This window comes from Cherax quadricarinatus, chromosome 42 (genome assembly GCF_038502225.1).
Source record: "Cherax quadricarinatus isolate ZL_2023a chromosome 42, ASM3850222v1, whole genome shotgun sequence".
NCBI classification, from domain to species: Eukaryota; Metazoa; Arthropoda; class Malacostraca; order Decapoda; family Parastacidae; genus Cherax; species Cherax quadricarinatus.
Genome location: NC_091333.1, coordinates 1,383,850 through 1,402,786, shown reverse-complemented (window position 1 = coordinate 1,402,786; position 18,937 = coordinate 1,383,850). Strand labels below are relative to the sequence as shown.

At 37.8% G+C, this 18,937-nt stretch overlaps 1 protein-coding gene across 1 annotated transcript in view; it reads left to right on the top strand.

Annotated features, from left to right (window-relative positions):
- The window catches only part of LOC128695569 (uncharacterized), an 854,631-nt gene that overhangs the window by 800,194 nt on the left and 35,500 nt on the right, over positions 1-18,937 (top strand). The window contains exons 22-25 of the mRNA XM_070093194.1: positions 3,830-3,992; positions 8,918-8,941; positions 12,217-12,374; positions 16,980-17,218. Of these exons, the coding sequence (XP_069949295.1) occupies positions 3,830-3,992; positions 8,918-8,941; positions 12,217-12,374; positions 16,980-17,218 (584 nt within the window). The remainder of the gene's footprint in view (positions 1-3,829; positions 3,993-8,917; positions 8,942-12,216; positions 12,375-16,979; positions 17,219-18,937) is intronic.

The window sequence follows — 18,937 nt, the reverse complement described above, 5'->3', positions numbered from 1 at the left end:
GTGTGAAGCTTGGGTGGTAAATGCAGCAGCAAGGAGACGGTTGGAGGCAGCGGAGATGTCCTGTCTAAGGGCAATGTGTGGTGTAAATATTATGCAAAAAATTCGGAGTGTGGAAATTAGGAGAAGGTGTGGAGTTAATAAAAGTATTAGTCAGAGGGCAGAAGAGGGGTTGTTGAGGTGGTTTGGTCATTTAGAGAGAATGGATCACAGTAGAATGACATGGAAAGCATATAAATCTATAGGGGAAGGAAGGCGGGGTAGGGGTCGTCCTCGAAAGGGTTGGAGAGAGGGGGTAAAGGAGGTTTTGTGGGTAAGGGGCTTGGATTTCCAGCAAGCGTGCGTGAGCGTGTTAGATAGGAGTGAATGGAGACGAATGGTACTTGGGACCTGACGATCTGTTGGAGTGTGAGCAGGGTAATATTTAGTGAAGGGATTCAGGGAAACCGGTTATTTTCATATAGTCGGACTTGAGTCCTGGAAATGGGAAGTACAATGCCTGCACTTTAAAGGAGGGGTTTGGGATATTGGCAGTTTGGAGGGATATGTTGTGTGTCTTTATATGTGTATGCTTCTAGACTGTTGTATTCTGAGCACCTCTGCAAAAACAGTGATAATGTGCGAGTGTGGTGAAAGTGTTGAATGATGATGAAAGTATTTTCTTTTTGGGGATTTTCTTTCTTTTTTGGGTCACCCTGCCTCGGTGGGAGACGGCCGACTTGTTCAAAAAAAAAAAAAAAAAAAAAAAATGTATATATATGTATGTATGTATATATATGTATGTATGTATGTATATATATATATATATTTATATATATATATATATATTTATATATATATATATATATATATACATAATGTATATATATATATATTTATTTATTTATTTATTTATTTATTTATTTATTTATTTATTTATTTATTTATTTATTTATTTATTTATTTATTTATTTATTTATTTATTTATTTATTTATTCTCAACAAGTCGGCCGTCTCCCACCGAGGGAGGGTGACCCAAAAAAGAAAGAAAATCCCCAAAAAGAAAATACTTTCATCATTCAACACTTTCACCACACTCACACACCATCACTGCTTTTGCAGAGGTGCTCAGAACACAACAGTTTAGAAGCATAGACGTATAAAGATACACAACATATCCCTCCAAACTGCCAATATCCCAAACCCCTCCTTTAAAGTGCAGGCATTGTACTTCCCATTTCCAGGATTCAAGTCCGACTACATGAAAATAACCGGTTTCCCTGAATCCCTTCACTTAATATTACCCTGCTCACACTCCAACAGATCGTCAGGTCCCAAGTATCATTCGTCTCCATTCACTCCTATCTAACATGCTCACGCACGCTTGCTGGAAGTCCAAGCCCCTCGCCCACAGAACCTCCTTTACCCCCTATCTCCAACCCTTTCGAGGACGACCCCTACCCCTCCTTCCTTCCCCTATAGATTTATATGCTTTCCATGTTATTCTACTTTGATCCATTCTCTCTAAATGACCAAACCACCTCAACAACCCCTCTTCTGCCCTCTGACTAATGCTTTTATTAACTCCACACCTTCTCCTAATTTCCACACTCCGAATTTTCTGCATAATATTTACACCACACATTGCCCTTAGACAGGACATCTCCACTGCCTCCAACCATCTCCTTGCTGCTGCATTTACCACCCAAGCTTCACATCCATATAAGTGTTGGTACCACTATACTTCCATACATTCCCTTCTTTGCCTCCATAGATAGCATTTTTTGACTCCACATATACCTCAACGCACCACTCACCTTTTTTCCCTCATCAATTCTATGATTAACCTCATCCTTCATAAATCCATCCGCCAACACATCAACTCCCAAGTATCTGAAAACATTCACTTCTTCCATGCTCCTCCTCCCCAATTTGATATCCAATTTTTCTTTATCTAAATCATTTGATACCCTCATCACCTTACTCTTTTCTATGTTCACTTTCAACTTTCTACCTTTACACACATTCCCAAACTCATCCACTAACCTTCGCAATTTTTCTTTAGAATCTCCCTATAAGCACAGTATCATCAGCAAAAAGTAACTGTGTCAATTCCCATTTTGAATTTGATTCCCCATAATTTAATCCCACCCCTCTCCCGAACACCCTAGCATTTACTTCTTTTACAACCCTATCTATAAATATATTTAACAACCATGGTGACATTACACATCCCTGTCTAAGACCTACTTTTACCGGGAAGTATTCTCTCTCTTTTCTACACACCCTAACCTGAGCCTCGCTATCCTCATAAAAACTCTTAACAGCATTTAGTAACTTACCACCTATTCCATATACTTGCAACATCTGCCACATTGCTCCTCTATCCACTCTATCACATGCCTTTTCTAAATCTATAAATGCAATAAAAACTTCCCTACCTTTATCTAAATACTGTTCACATATATGCTTCAATGTAAACACTTGATCTACACATCCCCTACCCACTCTGAAGCCTCCCTGCTCATCCGCAATCCTACATTCTGTCTTAGCTCTAATTCTTTCAATTATAACCCTACCGTATACTTTTCCTGGTATACTCAGTAAACTTATTCCTCTATAATTTTTACAATCTCTTTTGTCCCCTTTCCCTTTATATAAAGGGATTATACATGCTCTCCGCCAATCCCTAGGTACCTTCCCCTCTTTCATACATTTATTAAACAAAAGTACCAACCACTCCAACATTATATCCCCCCCCCCCCTGCTTTTAACATTTCTGTCATGATCCCATCAGTTCCAGCTGCTTTACCCCCTTTCATTCTACGTAATGCCTCACGTACCTCCACCACACTTACATTCTGCTCTTCTTCACTCCTAAAAGATGGTATACCTCCCTGGCCAGTGCAAATTATCCCCTCCCTTTCTTCCTCAATCAACATTTAAAAGTTCCTCAAAATATTCTCGCCATCTACCTAATACCTCCCTCTCCCCATCTACTAACTCCTCGACTCTGTTTTTAACTGACAAATCCATACTTTCCCTAGGCTTTCTTAACTTGTTTAACTCACTCCAAAATTTTTTCTCATTTTCATTAAAATTTCTTGACAGTGCCTCTCCCACTCTATCATCTGCTCTCCTTTTGCACTCTCTCACCACTCTCTTCACCTTTCTTTTACTCTCCATATACTCTGCTCTTCTTATAACACTTCTGCTTTGTAAAAACCTCTCATAAGCTACCTTTTTCTCTTTTATCACACCCTTTACTTCATCATTCCACCAATCACTCCTCTTTCCTCCTGCCCCCACCCTCCTATAACCACAAACTTCTGCCCCACATTCTAATACTGCATTTTTAAAACTATTCCAACCCTCTTCAACCCCCCACTATATAAAACACTATATAAAACAAAAATTTAATTGTGAACAATTTTTTTCAACATTTCCCTATCCATAAGCAGCATACGCATTGATCATTGCAGTGCTCTCCTTGGTGACCTTTCTCTCCTTGTCTCCATTCTGAATGTCCCCTTACCCTGGTGCCATATGATCCTTACAGGTTTAGTACTCCCTTCATGAATGTAATAATAATAATGAGAAGCCTCTTTTTGCATTGTTTTATTTAAAACTTGGCGTACATTACATTTATAGAGGTGCACTAAACCTGTAGGGGTTATACAGTGCCTGGGGGAATAAGAGGCACTTGTTTTTGATCCAGGAAAGGGAAGAATGGGTACAGTTCACCACAATAAGAGCCCCTCATCCTAAAAAGGTTAAATTTAAAAATGTATATTGATATAAGTTCTAAAAAAGTATTTGCTGTACTATATATTTTATATCCATTATTTTGCAGCTGAAATACCTGAGGGCATGAGTGTGTCTGTTCCTCGGGCTGATGATGAAACGTTTAATGCGTTCTTCACTCGCACCACCTCGACTGAACCCAACGAGTTGCCCACTGTTGACATACCCACATTGTTAGATTTTGACCATATTGCTGAAACTGCTTCTCAGCTGTGAGTTCTTTCTATTTTTATTGTATGTGTAGTACTTTTTACTTCGAATTTTTATATACTGCATAGCAAACCACAAAATAAAAAAATCAGAATGCTCATGTTTATATTTTTATTTAAATAAACTAATTAATATGGGTCATAAGTGCACATTAAATTGATATTTTTATAATTTTTCATTTGGACATAATTTTTAAAATTTATTATAAATTTGGGGATTTTTTATTACTCATGGATCTGGAAATAGGAGCATACATTATCATTGTTTAATTATTGTGCTGTAGTGTAATACAGAATCCCAGTATCTGCAAGTTCTGCATCAGTGAATTTGCGTGAGCATGTTAAGAGTGAGTGGAGGCAAGTCGTTTTATGACTCAACATGTGGATAAGAGGGACTTGGGGAAACCGGTTAGCCAGACTTGAGTCCTGGAGGTGGGAAGTACAGTACAGTGGACCCCTGGTTTGCAATATTAATCCATTCCTGAGAGCTCATCCTAAACCAAAAATATCGGAAAGCGAATCCATTTTCCCCATAAGAAATAATGGAAATCAAATTAATCCGTGCAAGACACCCAAAAGTATGAAAAAAAAAATTTTACCACATGAAATATTAAGTTTAATGCACACAAACTGAAGAAGACATACACAATTTGTAGTATTCTACTAACAACACTTACCTTTAATGAAGATCTGGTGATGATTGATGGGATGGGAGGAGGGGAGAGTGTCGAAGTTGTTAATGTTTAGAAGGGGAATCCCCTTCCAATAGGACTTGAGGTAGCAAGTCCTTTTCTGGGGTTACTTCCTTTCTTCTTTTAATGCCACTAGGACCAGCTTGAGAGTCACTGGCAGCCTCACCATGCCTAATCACACTATGTATGCCACTACGATTCTTAAATCTTTCAAACCAACCTTTGCTGGCCTTAAATTCACTCACATCACCACTAGTTGCAAGCAATTTCTTTACCAAATCGTCATGCAACTGCCTAGCCTTTTCACAAATGATCGCTTGAGAGATGCTATCTCCTGCTATCTGTTTTTCATTTATCCACACCAATAACAGTCTCTCAACATCTTCTAACACTTGCGGTCGCTGTTTTGTAATCACAGTTGCACCTTTTGCAACAACAGCTTCCTTGATTGCCGTTTTCCTGGTCACTATAGTAGAGATGGTTGATTGGGGTTTTGTATACAACCTGCCCAGCTCCGACACACGCACTCCACTTTCGTACTTTGCAATTATCTCTTTCTTCATTTCAATATTCATTAGCACCCTTTTTCTCGAAGGGTTGGCACTAGAAGCTTTCTTGGGGCCTATGGTGACTTATTTTGCAGAAACAAGCACCAAAAACACTGTGATGATATGGAATGTACCGAATGTATCCTTAGATGCGAGCACACTGGCTGGCTTGTAAACACTGACACACACGTGGACACGTCTCGGATGAATCGTATACCGGGTTTTTTAACGGGAACTGAGGCAAAATTTTTGCGAAATAATGCATCGCATGCCGGATTTATCGGATACCGATGGCATCGCGAACCGGGGGTCCACTGTACCTGTCCTTTGAAGGAGCTCAGATATGTTGCAGTTTTTGAATTGTAGTGTTGGCACACCTCTGGCGAGATAAGTGATGGAGTGAGTAATAATGAAAGCGTATATTCACCATGCCTTGGTGGGAAACTACCTATGTGTTAATAAAAAAAATCAGAACACACATTTGTACTACAACTAACCCAAATGGGCTGGGTTATTAGGTTTGACACATATCAGCTACATTACTATGTTTGAGGCTGCATGTTGTATGTACATCACCAGTTGAGGATACTCTAATCCCTGAAATAGGAATTCAAGTAGGCTTTCTATGTATATACAGTGATACCTCGCGCATTTGGCCTACCATTATCCTAACCTTGCCAATATCTGAACAGGCCCTGGGAAAGGGCAAAATTCTAAAATTATTACCAAAACATTTGAACAGCCATTTGGATATGGCAGAAGGCTGAGTCAAACTTGGCACGCAGTTTAGCATACCGGTTGGCCACTAGAAGCCACTCTCTTCATCCTCCTTTTAGCATTATTACAGCTGTGTTTTGTCCTAGCTATCTTGTGTATGACACCAAAGAGGGTCAGGAATGTGCTTACTCTAGAAAAATAAGACGGAAATATTGTTATACATGGATGCAGGTTGGTCCAAGGCTGGGGAAAAAATACAGATGACGACATGCAGGACTGGCTAAAGTGTGACGAAGATGACCCTGGTGTGCAGTCTCTGATGGATGCAGACATTGCAGAATCAGTGTTGCACCCAGAACAATCCAAAAGTGATGACAACAACAACCTAATGCCTCCATGGCCAAAAACTTCAGCAGCAATTGCAGGTGTCGAAACACCTTTGGAGAATTTGGAGCATCCACTGCCCACAGCCCATTTGAAAATTTATGGTCCTGTGGTCCGTGAAATCTGGGAGGCTGTTATCGAGCCCAGAGTGTCTGGTCCCACTGCCAGACAACGTTGAACTCATTTTTTAAACCTTCAATGCCGTCACCAATGGCGATATGATGGGGTACGGATTTCGATATGATGATGTGGATGCATATTTTTCCCCTCTCACGTATCTGGAAACTCCGTGTTTCTGAACAGTCTCAGCCCATATAGTTCAGATACGAGAGGTATCACTGTATATTGCTCATGATGTCACAGGGTTGACATCATTTGTGTATAACTATGTTGTGTTAACTCTCCTGAGTCCCAACAAAACTACTTTTGAAGCATAATACTGTACATCTCTACTAATATAAATTATTAATAATAAAAATATCTCCATGGGAAAGTGGAACAAAATTCTTCCTCCGTTAGTCATACGTGTCATAAGAGGCGACTAAAATGCCAGGAGCAAGGGGTTAGCAACCCCTTCTCCTGTATGTATCGCTAAATTTAAAAGGGGAAGCTTTTGTTTTACATTTTGGGCCACCCTGCCCCAGTGGGATACTGCCGGTTTATTGAAAGATGATGGTGATTTAATTATGTGCAATTTAATAATAATGGTGATGGTATGATATGAAAACTTTTGCCAATACCATTAACTTTTATTTTAGGCTGATACTGATATTGTCAAAATTTAGCCGATACTGTTACCATTAAAATTACCTGATACCCACTGATATTTTGGTAAACTCCTGTTAATAATATTTACAAATTTAATGCTGAAGTAAGAGTTCTGAAGCCTTGATACATTAATTAGTATTTGTAATGTGTTCACATTCTAAAATACAATATAATATTCCAGTTGTGACTCTGCCCACACTTTACATGTCATGTGACTGACATTGCATGCAAACTGAACTGCCATGCTTATTATATTAAGGGAAAGCACCAAACCAGTAGGAGTCATACAGCATTTGAGGAATGGGAGGCACTCTAAGTTTGATTTAAGGAAAAGAGGATAGATCCAATTCTATAGATCAAGAGCCCATCCCCTGAGAGGTTAATGGTTAGCTACTCGGCCAAACTCAGCCATTTGCTTATTTCTTAAGATACAAGCAAGGTATCCAAACCCAGGCAAAAATAGTTAAGGTATTTCTTATACAAATTATTATGGGAGATCTTAGCCACATATTTACTTTCATGAGAGGAAGTTTGTGGTAAAATGTACACTGGCCACTCAGCTGCTAGTATTCATTAGTGAGCATTGCAATAATATACTAGGATGACACCATAACACTAACCATCACAGGCTTAGTTACATCTTGACTCTTCTACTACATAATAATTGTACTGTATTAGATATTAATTACTCTTTATAAGCTAAGTCACACCTGATGGCAATTGAAAGAAGAAACTTCAAGAGAGCTGCTTGGCCTATCCTTAATTGACACATTGCCTCTCATTCCTCAAGATTGTTATGACCCCTCCCATACACAGATGCATACCTGTGTATATAAAATGGATAGATGCACACACCTCAATATATATATAAATATATACATGGAGAGATGTACACCTCTTGCTGTATATACCCTGCAGCTAATAAGTAATACAGAATTTTGGATTAATGCTATGGGGATAAGTATCCATGAATTCATCCAAAAGTTTCTTGTTGAACACATCTCTCTGAGATGCTGAAGGAACACTTATGTACAGTAGAGTATACATGTCAGATGTATATAATATGCTTGTTTCAAACTAAAAAAGAATAGTTTCAAGAAAGTTCAGTTATTAATGTAAACTTTGAAATATTTTGATATATAGGCAGGCTCTGCTTATACAGCAGGTTAGGTTCTAGGCTACTGCTGTAAAACAAAAATCACTGTAAAGTGAAACATCAGTTTTCTTCACTTTCAAATACATATAAAAACCTGATAGCAGGTTTACACTATCTTATATTAAGTGAGCAATAAAACTAGGCCTAAAAAATGCATATACAGTACACAGATTATCTACCTTAAAATATTTTCATCCTTAGCTTATAATGAGTGGTGAATATATTTATTGTAGCAAATCTTAATAAATGAAGAATAGGTATAATTGAAAATTGATGTATTAGCAAAACACTGTAAAGCAGGGCCTTCCTGTATTGTAAACCATGATAATGTACTAAGATCACTCCATTGTTACACTTGGTTGCAGCTGAAATATTCATAGAAAATACTGTATATTTGGCATCAAATTTTATTGATAAAGACTTTCAGTAATATAATGTTCTGTTAAAATATGATAATAGCTGCATTCACTGATTTTTTTTTTTTTTAAATAATTTAGTGTAATAATTATATTCTTTTCATTGCTACCTAAAATTAACAAGATAAAAAATATTTAGTATGCCTTATATATTCATTATTGGTGTAGTCAGGTTAGGTATAATGCATGTGCTCGAGTGCTACATGGCATGCAAATTTATGACATACGTATTTTTCTCATACTTCAGTAGACAGCTGGAGGATGATGACTTGTAAGTGACCAAGGATTATTTTTTTTAGCTTTTACCAATAACCTAGTGAGTAGTTCATAAAGTTGGGCATGCATTGTTGATACCATATTTTTATTACACCAGTCCTAATGTGTTTTTTGGTGAAATTTCACTTTGTATTTTTTTTTTCCAAAAGCATTTTTCTTTTAATATAATTTTGCTGTTTATAAACCCATATGATGTACAAAAAACAGTATAATCTTGCACCAGTATTTGAAATTTCTTGAATTAATATCAAATGTAAAAATGTACCTACAAATATGTAAATAAAATGCAATATAAAATTTATGCCATTTACTGACAAGACTTTTCTTCCACTGGGGGCTTTATAAAGTGATTATCCATGGTGGATGAAAGTTCATCTTAGTAAATGCCATAAACTTCATACTGTGTCTTATTGATATATGAAAATTTCTTGTTTACCAGCACCCTAATAAAAATTGGATGAACCTAATTATATATTTAAAATAGGAATAAACAGCGTTATTTATAATGGAAAGATTTCTACATGTTTTCTAGTTCACGGTTTTGCTTTTCACCACAGTAAGCCCTTTGTTCAAACACTGAACTTTTGTTTAAACGATTTCATTTCCAGGCTAAGAACTGTTATCCTACATCAGTGTACAGTATTTCAAAACTTATGCCCTTTCTAAGGTATAGTAACACCCTCCCTGGGTTGTGATCCACAACAGTCTTCCAAATACCCAGATAACTACTTATTGTTAAATGAAGAGGGGAAACAGGTGTAAGGAAATGGCTAACGTTTCAGTTCATGCTGGAATTGAATTATGATTTGGGTAAATGACAATTAAATGTAATGGATACCTTTATTAAGAGCTATGTTTTGCTCACACAATGGTTTTCATCAAATCAAGCCTGACTTGATAAAACCCAGTGTGGGCGGGATGGTGGGAGGGATTTTGCCATCAATAAGGGTATCCACTGTGTGGAGGGGAAATATTGCTCTTAACCCTTTCACTGTTGAGACCCCTGCTCACAAACTTGCTCTCAGTGTCGAAGAATTTAAAAAAAAAAAATTCTTATGAAATGATAGAGAATCTTTTCCTGATGGTAATGACACCAGAAGTACGAAATTTTGATGGAAAACTTGCAGAATTATGCTCTCGCAAAGTTAGTGGTCTCGGAGATATTTACGCATTGGTAATTTTGCCCACTTTGAGCCCTATTTTCGGCCAATTCCATTGATCCAGTCGACAGAACTCATAGCTATTTCACTAGAACTCCCTTTGTTCTGTTGAATGAGTGTAAGAAACAGCCCATTTACCTATTTCAACTAACCAATAAAGTGATCAGACATTGGTAGTTCGACCATTTTCATACATAATTCAAGGAAGGCCAATTTCAAAATAGGGTCCAGAATTAACAATGCAAACATTCCTAGCACTAAAGTAACATTTTCTCTGTTCATTAATCACATCTTCAGGCCCCTCGTATACAGCTTCTCCTCACTTAACAACAGAGTTCCGTTCCTAAGACCACGGTGTTAAAAGAATTCGTTGCTAAGGAGCATACTATAATGGTAGTGGGTTTGTGTCAACCATCTTTGATATTGTTTTAATGTCACCTTTGCACCATTTATAACATTTCTGGTATATTTTTAAATGTTTATACAGTAGTGTACTGTATATTGAAATACACAGAATAGAGGAAATCAGCTCTAATATACATTATTTAGGTATAAATACGTACTAGTCAGAGAGCCCGTCATAAGTCCGAGGCGTCGGTAAACGAGTACGTTGCTAACTGAGAAGCTGTATTACGTTTGCTTTCCATTTTGAATTTTTATTCACAAAAAATAGAAGATTTACTATTATGCAGACCATGCATTATTGTAAAAATGGTATAAATAATATCAGTGCATTTGTGAAATCATCTTAGACCCACCAGTTGACATGTGTTGGACGCGTGACAAGATTTGTTTACTCTTGAACATCAGCAAAAATTGAACCTTTCCACTACTTTGAGCTCAATTTCAAGGTACTTTAGTCTGTAAACCATTAAAAATCATCTCTAGTTCTGTAATATATCTTCCCTTATATCAAATGAGACCAAGAAAATGAGAATGCAACCATAAATACCATACGAAAGTACACCGCAAAGTTGCTGTTTTAAACAAAAAACACAGTCGGAGTTTTTTTTCCTCACGCGCTGCATGCTGCAGGATTTTTTTTTATACTACGAACACTGACCACTCAGACCCATTCTCTCATGTGTAGGCCTACCAGCTTTCTCCTGCAAGATTGGAAGCCGCTAAAATTTTGGCATACTATTATGGGACCTACACTGGCTTGCAAGCTGTAATATTACAGGACTGACAGTGATAGCATTAATAAAAGTATCCTTTGTATCCAAGTATCATTCACTCCACCTTGCTAGTATTTACATACCATTTCATTATTTACATAGCATTTCAGTTTCATGGACATTGAGTCATGTGGTTATTACTCTGGGGTTGTGAGCCTATCATGCTATTTGCTTTCCACATTACATGTTCCATTCTGTTAACAGGAAAGTGACTGTATTCTTTATAAGAGTTTGGACAGTTTTCTACAAAGAGGAAGTGTATGATGCTGACTATCAGCAGAAAATAGAATTTTTGATGAGAGGGACTGCAAATGCATCATTCCTTCAATTATTACTGCAACTGAGTTGTTCAGCTTTCCAGAAAAAAGTATCTAGAAGTTTGCTGATTTGAACTGTCATAACAGTAGATTAAAGGATCCAACAATTATATTATGTCAATGTATTTTTCAATGAAACTTCAATATCAAGGCATGGAAAAAATAGTGGGTAGCATAGTTACACAGTGAATCTTGGGTATGTACAGTAATATAAATGCTGAATTAGTAGTTTAAGTAATGAGAGCATGATCAGAAATTTAATAGTGTAAGGACTGAATAAAAAATGGGATGAATGAAAAAAGTGAAGAACGTAATGGAGGAATGGACTGTAACAAAACATATAAACAAGCTTTAGTGAATTAAACATTAGGTGCAGGTACGTGTTGATGATGGGTGAGAGTGAAGAGAAACAAAAGGAGAACAATGGCAAGATAAAAGAATAATTGAAAGATGCAGTATATAGGTGAGAGGGTCATTAGTTTAGATAAATGTATAAACTTGAAGGAAAATATAATAGAGCTTTCTGCAGGAAAATTTGGCAGACTATTTTTTAAAGTAAACAATTGTATAATGTGCAGACTAAATTAACAACTAACATGAAACATTAATCTTCAGTGTGGTGAAGCGACGTAGTGTACGTGTGACACGTCGTCAAGTGGCATCACGTAACCCACTGAAGGCTCTGGCAGCCCGTGAAGACCTTAAATCAGAGTACACTGAAGTTAAGATGGGCGTAGGGGAGAGGGAATTACGAAGGATGAAAGTACAAGAACGTGAGTAGCAAATTGCTTGATTCCTACATTGAAGTGTAATGCAGTATTTCCATGAATAATTAAGCACAGTATTGCCACTGCATGATAAATTACTGAATTTTTTCATAAATATCACAATGGTGTTTAAATTCTTCCCAAATCTAGTATATTGGTACAGTATGTCTGAGGATCATAAAATTATACAGTGGACCCCCGCTTAACGATCACCTCCCAATGCGACCAATTATGTAAGTGTATTCATGTAAGTGCGTTTGTACGTGTATGTTTGGGGGTCTGAAATGGACTAATCTACTTCACAATATTCCTTATGGGAACAAATTCGGTCAGTACTGGCACCTGAACATACTTCTGGAATGAAAAAAAATATCGTTAACCGGGGGTCCACTGTATTTTGTTTTGGCTGGATGTATCCAAATATTGTATTGTACTGTATTGCTTTTCTTTCTTGATACTTTTGAATGTTATATCAAATTGAAAATTGGCATTGAAAGCTTACAAGAAGTTTTGGTTATGATGAACTCTAGTCATGGTTTTAATAATGAAGATATGGAAGATTTTTTGCCATATTGTGGCAATAATTCTTCCATATGGTATGCTTGAGTCCATCTTGTACCATTGAGTCTTAAATTGAATTGGCACTGGTTGAAGTTGGATCAGTGTTATTATTTTCATATCTATTTTATGGGTAGGTTATGAACATAGTAATAATAATTTTTATTTCTAAATACAAGTATTTGTACAGTTTTAATTCTATAAAGACATTATACATGAATGCTTTCTTGATCTAAAAAATTTTAAATGATAAATTTTTGGATACTCTAAAATACACAACCAGTTTCTTCAAACAAAAGCCTGGATTTTTATAGGTCACAGATGTTATTTTAAGATGAGATTAAAAGGATTTAAAGGAACCACCACATATTCTCTGTCATTTGTCGGTGAAGAAGAAAAAGCTTTTTTACATGAAACCACCTATTGGTTAAACTGACTTCATGTGATTCAGTTATCCTTGACATTCACAGGTAAAGTAGCCCTCCTCCACCCTGTATCACCTCCAGCTACTGCATTTCCATCAGTTCGTGATTCACTTTCTGCAATCTGTTTCCATGTTTTGCTGTAAATGATACCATTGTTTATGCTGGGAGCTTGATTCCCTAATGTAAACAGTCACCATACCTGTGTTTATCACTATTTTTGATACACGGATAACCTGCATATAAGTTTTTCTCCTATATGCAGGTTATTTTTTTTAATTGTTCCAGTCACGGTATTGTGCCTTTGTGTTCTTCACTATTTTTGATGCTTCATCACCTTGTCTTGTCTCTGGATAAAAATGATCTCCCCAAAAAAAGGAATACTAGTGATGCTTGAGGTACTAAGAAGAGGCATCAGCATGAAAGTGTGGGTGTTTAAACAAAGAAAAAAAAATGTATGTAGGGAAAGTTGTAGCAGTGCCAGAGAACTTCCCAGCAAGTTTGTGAACTAAGTACATATTAACCATCTCTGCACACTTCTCTAGCAATAAACAAGAGGAACAAGGAATTTAAGGGTGCTGGGGGGAGGAGTGGGATTAAATTATAGGGAATCAAATACAAAATGGGAGTTGATGCAGTGACTTTTTGCTGATGATACTGTGCTTTTGGGGAGATTCTAAAGAGAAGTTGCAGAGTTGGTGGATGAGTTTGGGAGGGTGCGTAAAGAAGAAAAATGAAAGTGAATATAGATAAGAGTAAGGTGATAAGGATTCCAAATGAGTTAGGTAAAGAAAAATTGGATATCACATTGGAGGGAGGGAGAATGGAAGAAGTGAATGTGTTCAGATATTTGGGAGTAGATTTGTCAGCAGATAGGTTTGTGAAGGATGAGGTTAACCATAGAAATGATGAAGGAATAAGGGTGGGTGGTGCATTGAGGTATCTGTGGAGACAAAATAAATGTTAAATGGAGGCAAAGAAGGGAATGTATGAGAGTATGGTGGTACCAACAGTCTTGTATGTGTGTGAAGCATGGGTTGTATGTGCTGCAGCAAGAAGGAGACTGGAGGCAGTAAAGATGTCATGTCTAAGGGCAATATGTGGTCTAAATATTATGCAGAGAATTCATAGTGTGGAAATTAGGAGGAGGTGTGGAGTTACTAAAAGTATTATTCAGAGGGCTGAGGAGGGGTTGTTGAGGTGGTTTGGTCATTTAGAGAGGATGGATGAAAATAGGATGACTTGGAGGATGTATAAATCTGTAGTGGTGGGGAGGAGGGGTAGAGTCATCCTAGGAAAGGATGGAGGGAGGGAGTAAAAGATGTTTTGTGTGCAAGGGGCTTGGACATTCAGCAGGCATATGTGAGCATGTTAAATAGGAGTGAATCCAGAGGAATGGTTTTTAGGACCTGACAAGCTGTTGGAGTATGAGCAGGGTACTATTTTGTGAAGGGATTCAAGAAACCAGTTAGCCGGACTTGAGTCCTGGAGGTAGGAAATAGAGTGCCTGTACTTTAAAAGGAGGGGTTTGGGTTATTGGCTATTTGGAGTGAGTGACATCTGAACTGTTGTATCTGGGTGCCTCTGCAAAGACAGTGACTAAGTTTGAATGATGGTGAAAGTGTTTTTCTTGTTTTGGTCACCCTACCTCAGTGGGAGACAGCTGACATGGTAAAAAAAAAAGAAATTAGTTATCTTGATAGCACAAAAAGGACATTATGAATATTTAACCTAGGATAAAAAACTTTGACTTATTAAACTTGTTAATGAGTGTCTAAACCTCACCATAACCATCTAGGCCTAGTAGGACAACATGACTCCTGTATACATCTATAATGTCAAATACAGTAATTTATTAATTTTAACAAATTAAGAATTGAGAAAAGTTGCTTGGTTTTTATGAAGGTGTCAGGGAATGTAGCCCAATTTTTCCTGTAAGCTGTTCACTCCACCTCGCTCGTCTTTTCAAGTATAACTCTAATTTCAGGAACATAACCCTCATGAAAGGTAGGGTGGGGCTACTGTATTGTATTTTCATTGAATGTCAAGTTCTAATAATAGTCAACAAATATCCGCTAATTGTATGCAGCATGCAAGTAGGGATGTATTTTTCTCTTCACAAAAGATTCGTAGTAGACTTTTGTTTAACTGCCTCGCCTCATTTAAGACCATTTGATAATATTCATTTTTGTTATGAATGGTTTGAAAAACCGACAAGTTGAAGATTGAGACACTTATGCAGCATATGGGAATCTTTATTCAGGAAACGTTTCGCCACACAGTGGCTTCATCAGTCCAATACAAAGAGGAAGGCGTAAGGAGAGGAGGAGAATGAGGTAATCAGTCCCTCAACCTGGAGTCGATGTGTTCAGTCCATCAATCTTGTAGAATGTACAGCATAGGGCCGTAGACGTGGCTTATATACTGTAGTGAGGTGACGTGAAGCAGATGGAGGCGGGGTCATAGTGGTACCATCCACTAGTCGAAGTAGGTCTTCGTCCAAAGGTTGAACAAGTGTTGAAGAATTCTATGTAACAAGATCCCATGATGCTGCAGTGTCTGACAGTTGTGATGAATGGTTTGAAAAACCGATAAGTTGAAGATTGAGACACTTATGCAGCATATGGGAATCGTTATTCAGGAAACGTTTCGCCACACAGTGGCTTCATCAGTCCAATACAAAGAGGAAGGCGTAAGGAGAGGAGGAGAATGAGGTAATCAGTCCCTCAACCTGGAGTCGATGTGTTCAGTCTTCAACACTTGTTCAACCTTTGGACGAAGACCTACTTCGACTAGTGGATGGTACCACTATGATCCCGCCTCCATCTGCTTCACGTCACCTCACTACAGTATATAAGCCACGTCTACGGCCCTATGCTGTACATTCTACAAGATTGATGGACTGAACACATCGACTCCAGGTTGAGGGACTGATTACCTCATTCTCCTCCTCTCCTTACGCCTTCCTCTTTGTATTGGACTGATGAAGCCACTGTGTGGCGAAACGTTTCCTGAATAAAGATTTCCATATGCTGCATAAGTGTCTCAATCTTCAACTTGTCGGTTTTTCAAACCATTCATCACAACTGTCGGACACTGCAGCATCATGGGATCTTGTTACAAAGAATTCTTCAACACTTGTTCAACCTTTGGACGAAGACCTACTTCGACTAGTGGATGGTACCACTATGATCCCGCCTCCATCTGCTTCACGTCACCTCACTACAGTATATAAGCCACGTCTACGGCCCTATGCTGTACATTCTACAAGATTGATGGACTGAACACATCGACTCCAGGTTGAGGGACTGATTACCTCATTCTCCTCCTCTCCTTACGCCTTCCTCTTTGTATTGGACTGATGAAGCCACTGTGTGGCGAAACGTTTCCTGAATAAAGATTCCCATATGCTGCATAAGTGTCTCAATCTTCAATATTCATTTTTACAGATAGGTGATGGATACTGTACTGATCATTTATCTTGAACTACTTTTGGTATATGTATGCACATAGTGTAGTATTTTAGTTAAAAAAAAATTTTACCACCTTCATAGCATTCAGTATTGTGTAAAATGTAATTGTGTGTGTGTTTTTTGTGTGAAATAGAAAACTAAATAATATTTCTCTCCAGTTTCCAAAGGATCACCCATGGCAGTTGAAGCACTAGCAGGGTTAGCATCTCGGGAGAACTTCTCAGCCGTGGCACTGAAGAAAGTTGAAAGCACACCAGTAATTCGGGAGATGGCCCCTTACACCGCATTAATGCTTTTGCAAGTCAAGGGCCGGCGTCATGCTCAGACAAGATTGGTTGAACCCATAGTCTCTAGTGTGAACCAGGGAGATGACTTCATTCTAATAACACCCACAGATGTAAGTGATATAGAGCTTATTTTTCTCCATTTATGCAGGCTAGTACAGTACTGTAATTCATTGCTAAAATGATGAGTATAGCTTACATACTATATACAGTATACAAATTTTATTTACAAGGGAGTCTCTTTAGATAATATTTAATAGTTAAGGAATTTTCTTACTAAACAAGTTGTGCAGTGTTTTAATATACTGGTAGTTTAACTACAATTAGAAAAATTACAAATACAGTGGACCCTCAGTTTTGGTGTTGAATCCGTTCCAGAACCATCAGCCAAAACCGAAGCCATTTTCCCAATAAGAAATAATGTAAATGAAATTTATCCATTCCAGACACCCAGAAGTATCAACAACAAATTTTTTTTTACCTTAAAGATAGATTTACATGCACAAAAGAATGAACATTACACTTGACACTTACCTTTACTGAAGGCTGTTGTTGATGGATGGAAGACAGGGAGGAGGAGAGAGGGAAGAGAGGTTATTGTTTGGAAGGGATATCCCCCTCCATAAGGACTCTAGTTACCAAGTCATTATCTACAGTCACTTTCCTAGCTTAAATATATATTTACATGCAGAAAAGAATGACAAATAAATATAAAGCACTAATAAAATGTATAAATGAACATTTAACATCACACTTACCTTTATTGAAAAGACTTGTTGGTGTATGGCAGACTGGGCAGAGAGGGAGAGGGAGGCAAGTTTGTTGTTGGAGAATATGGCACTAATATCAACTCTACGGCTTATTTATCTCTCAGAATTCAACTAATATGACATAATAAACAATATTAATAACATAGAAACATGATATATACTCTAGAATGAATAAAATAAGTCATTATGTATGTAACGGCAGGTGTTCTGTTGTTGTTGGTTGTATAAAAGCCACTGTGAGCATAAGCTGTACGTAATGTTGGTGATGGCTGCAGCTGAGGTGGCGTTTTCTGTAGCCATGTATAACTCCAACAACATTGGAGGAGATAGTAGAATCACTGAATCACCGAAGGCGACCTCTCCCACCATCACAACCACTACCACCATCACAACCACTACCACCTACTACCACCACCACCTACTACCACCATCACTACCACCCTCTACCACCATCACAACCACTACCCTCTACCACCATCACTACCACCACCACTTTCGTATTTTTCTACAAGCTTTTTCTTGAATTATATCGGGTTTCTCACATTCTTTACCAAGGGCTGGCACTAGAAGCTTTCTTGGGCCCATGGTGGCTTATTTAGCAGTCAGATACAATAAACAAGCGGCAAAAACAATGGATTATTACAAAATGTTTGATATGACCTGGCAGGATATGTTCACTCATTGAAAAAAAATGCTACACTGGCTGTGAATGGTGTGGGAGGAGACTTTGTCTGTGTGCTGGGCACTGGACAGGTTCCGTATGATCGACGAAAACGGAGGTAATCAACAAAAATGGAGCCAAAAAAATCGATGAAAAAACTCGGCCAAAGCCGAAATCGGCAATAATGTAGATCGATGAAAATGGAGGGTCCACTGTAGTTACCATATTTTCCATCAGTAAGATACAGTGCCAAGTGAGTGTAAAAGGGAAGCCTGTAATTTTTTTACATGATGGTAGGATTGCTGATGTCTTTTCTTGTCTCATAAACATGCAAGGTTTCAGGTACATCTTCCTCTTGCTCAGTACACTTAGGTCATACTACACATGCATGTACAAGAATA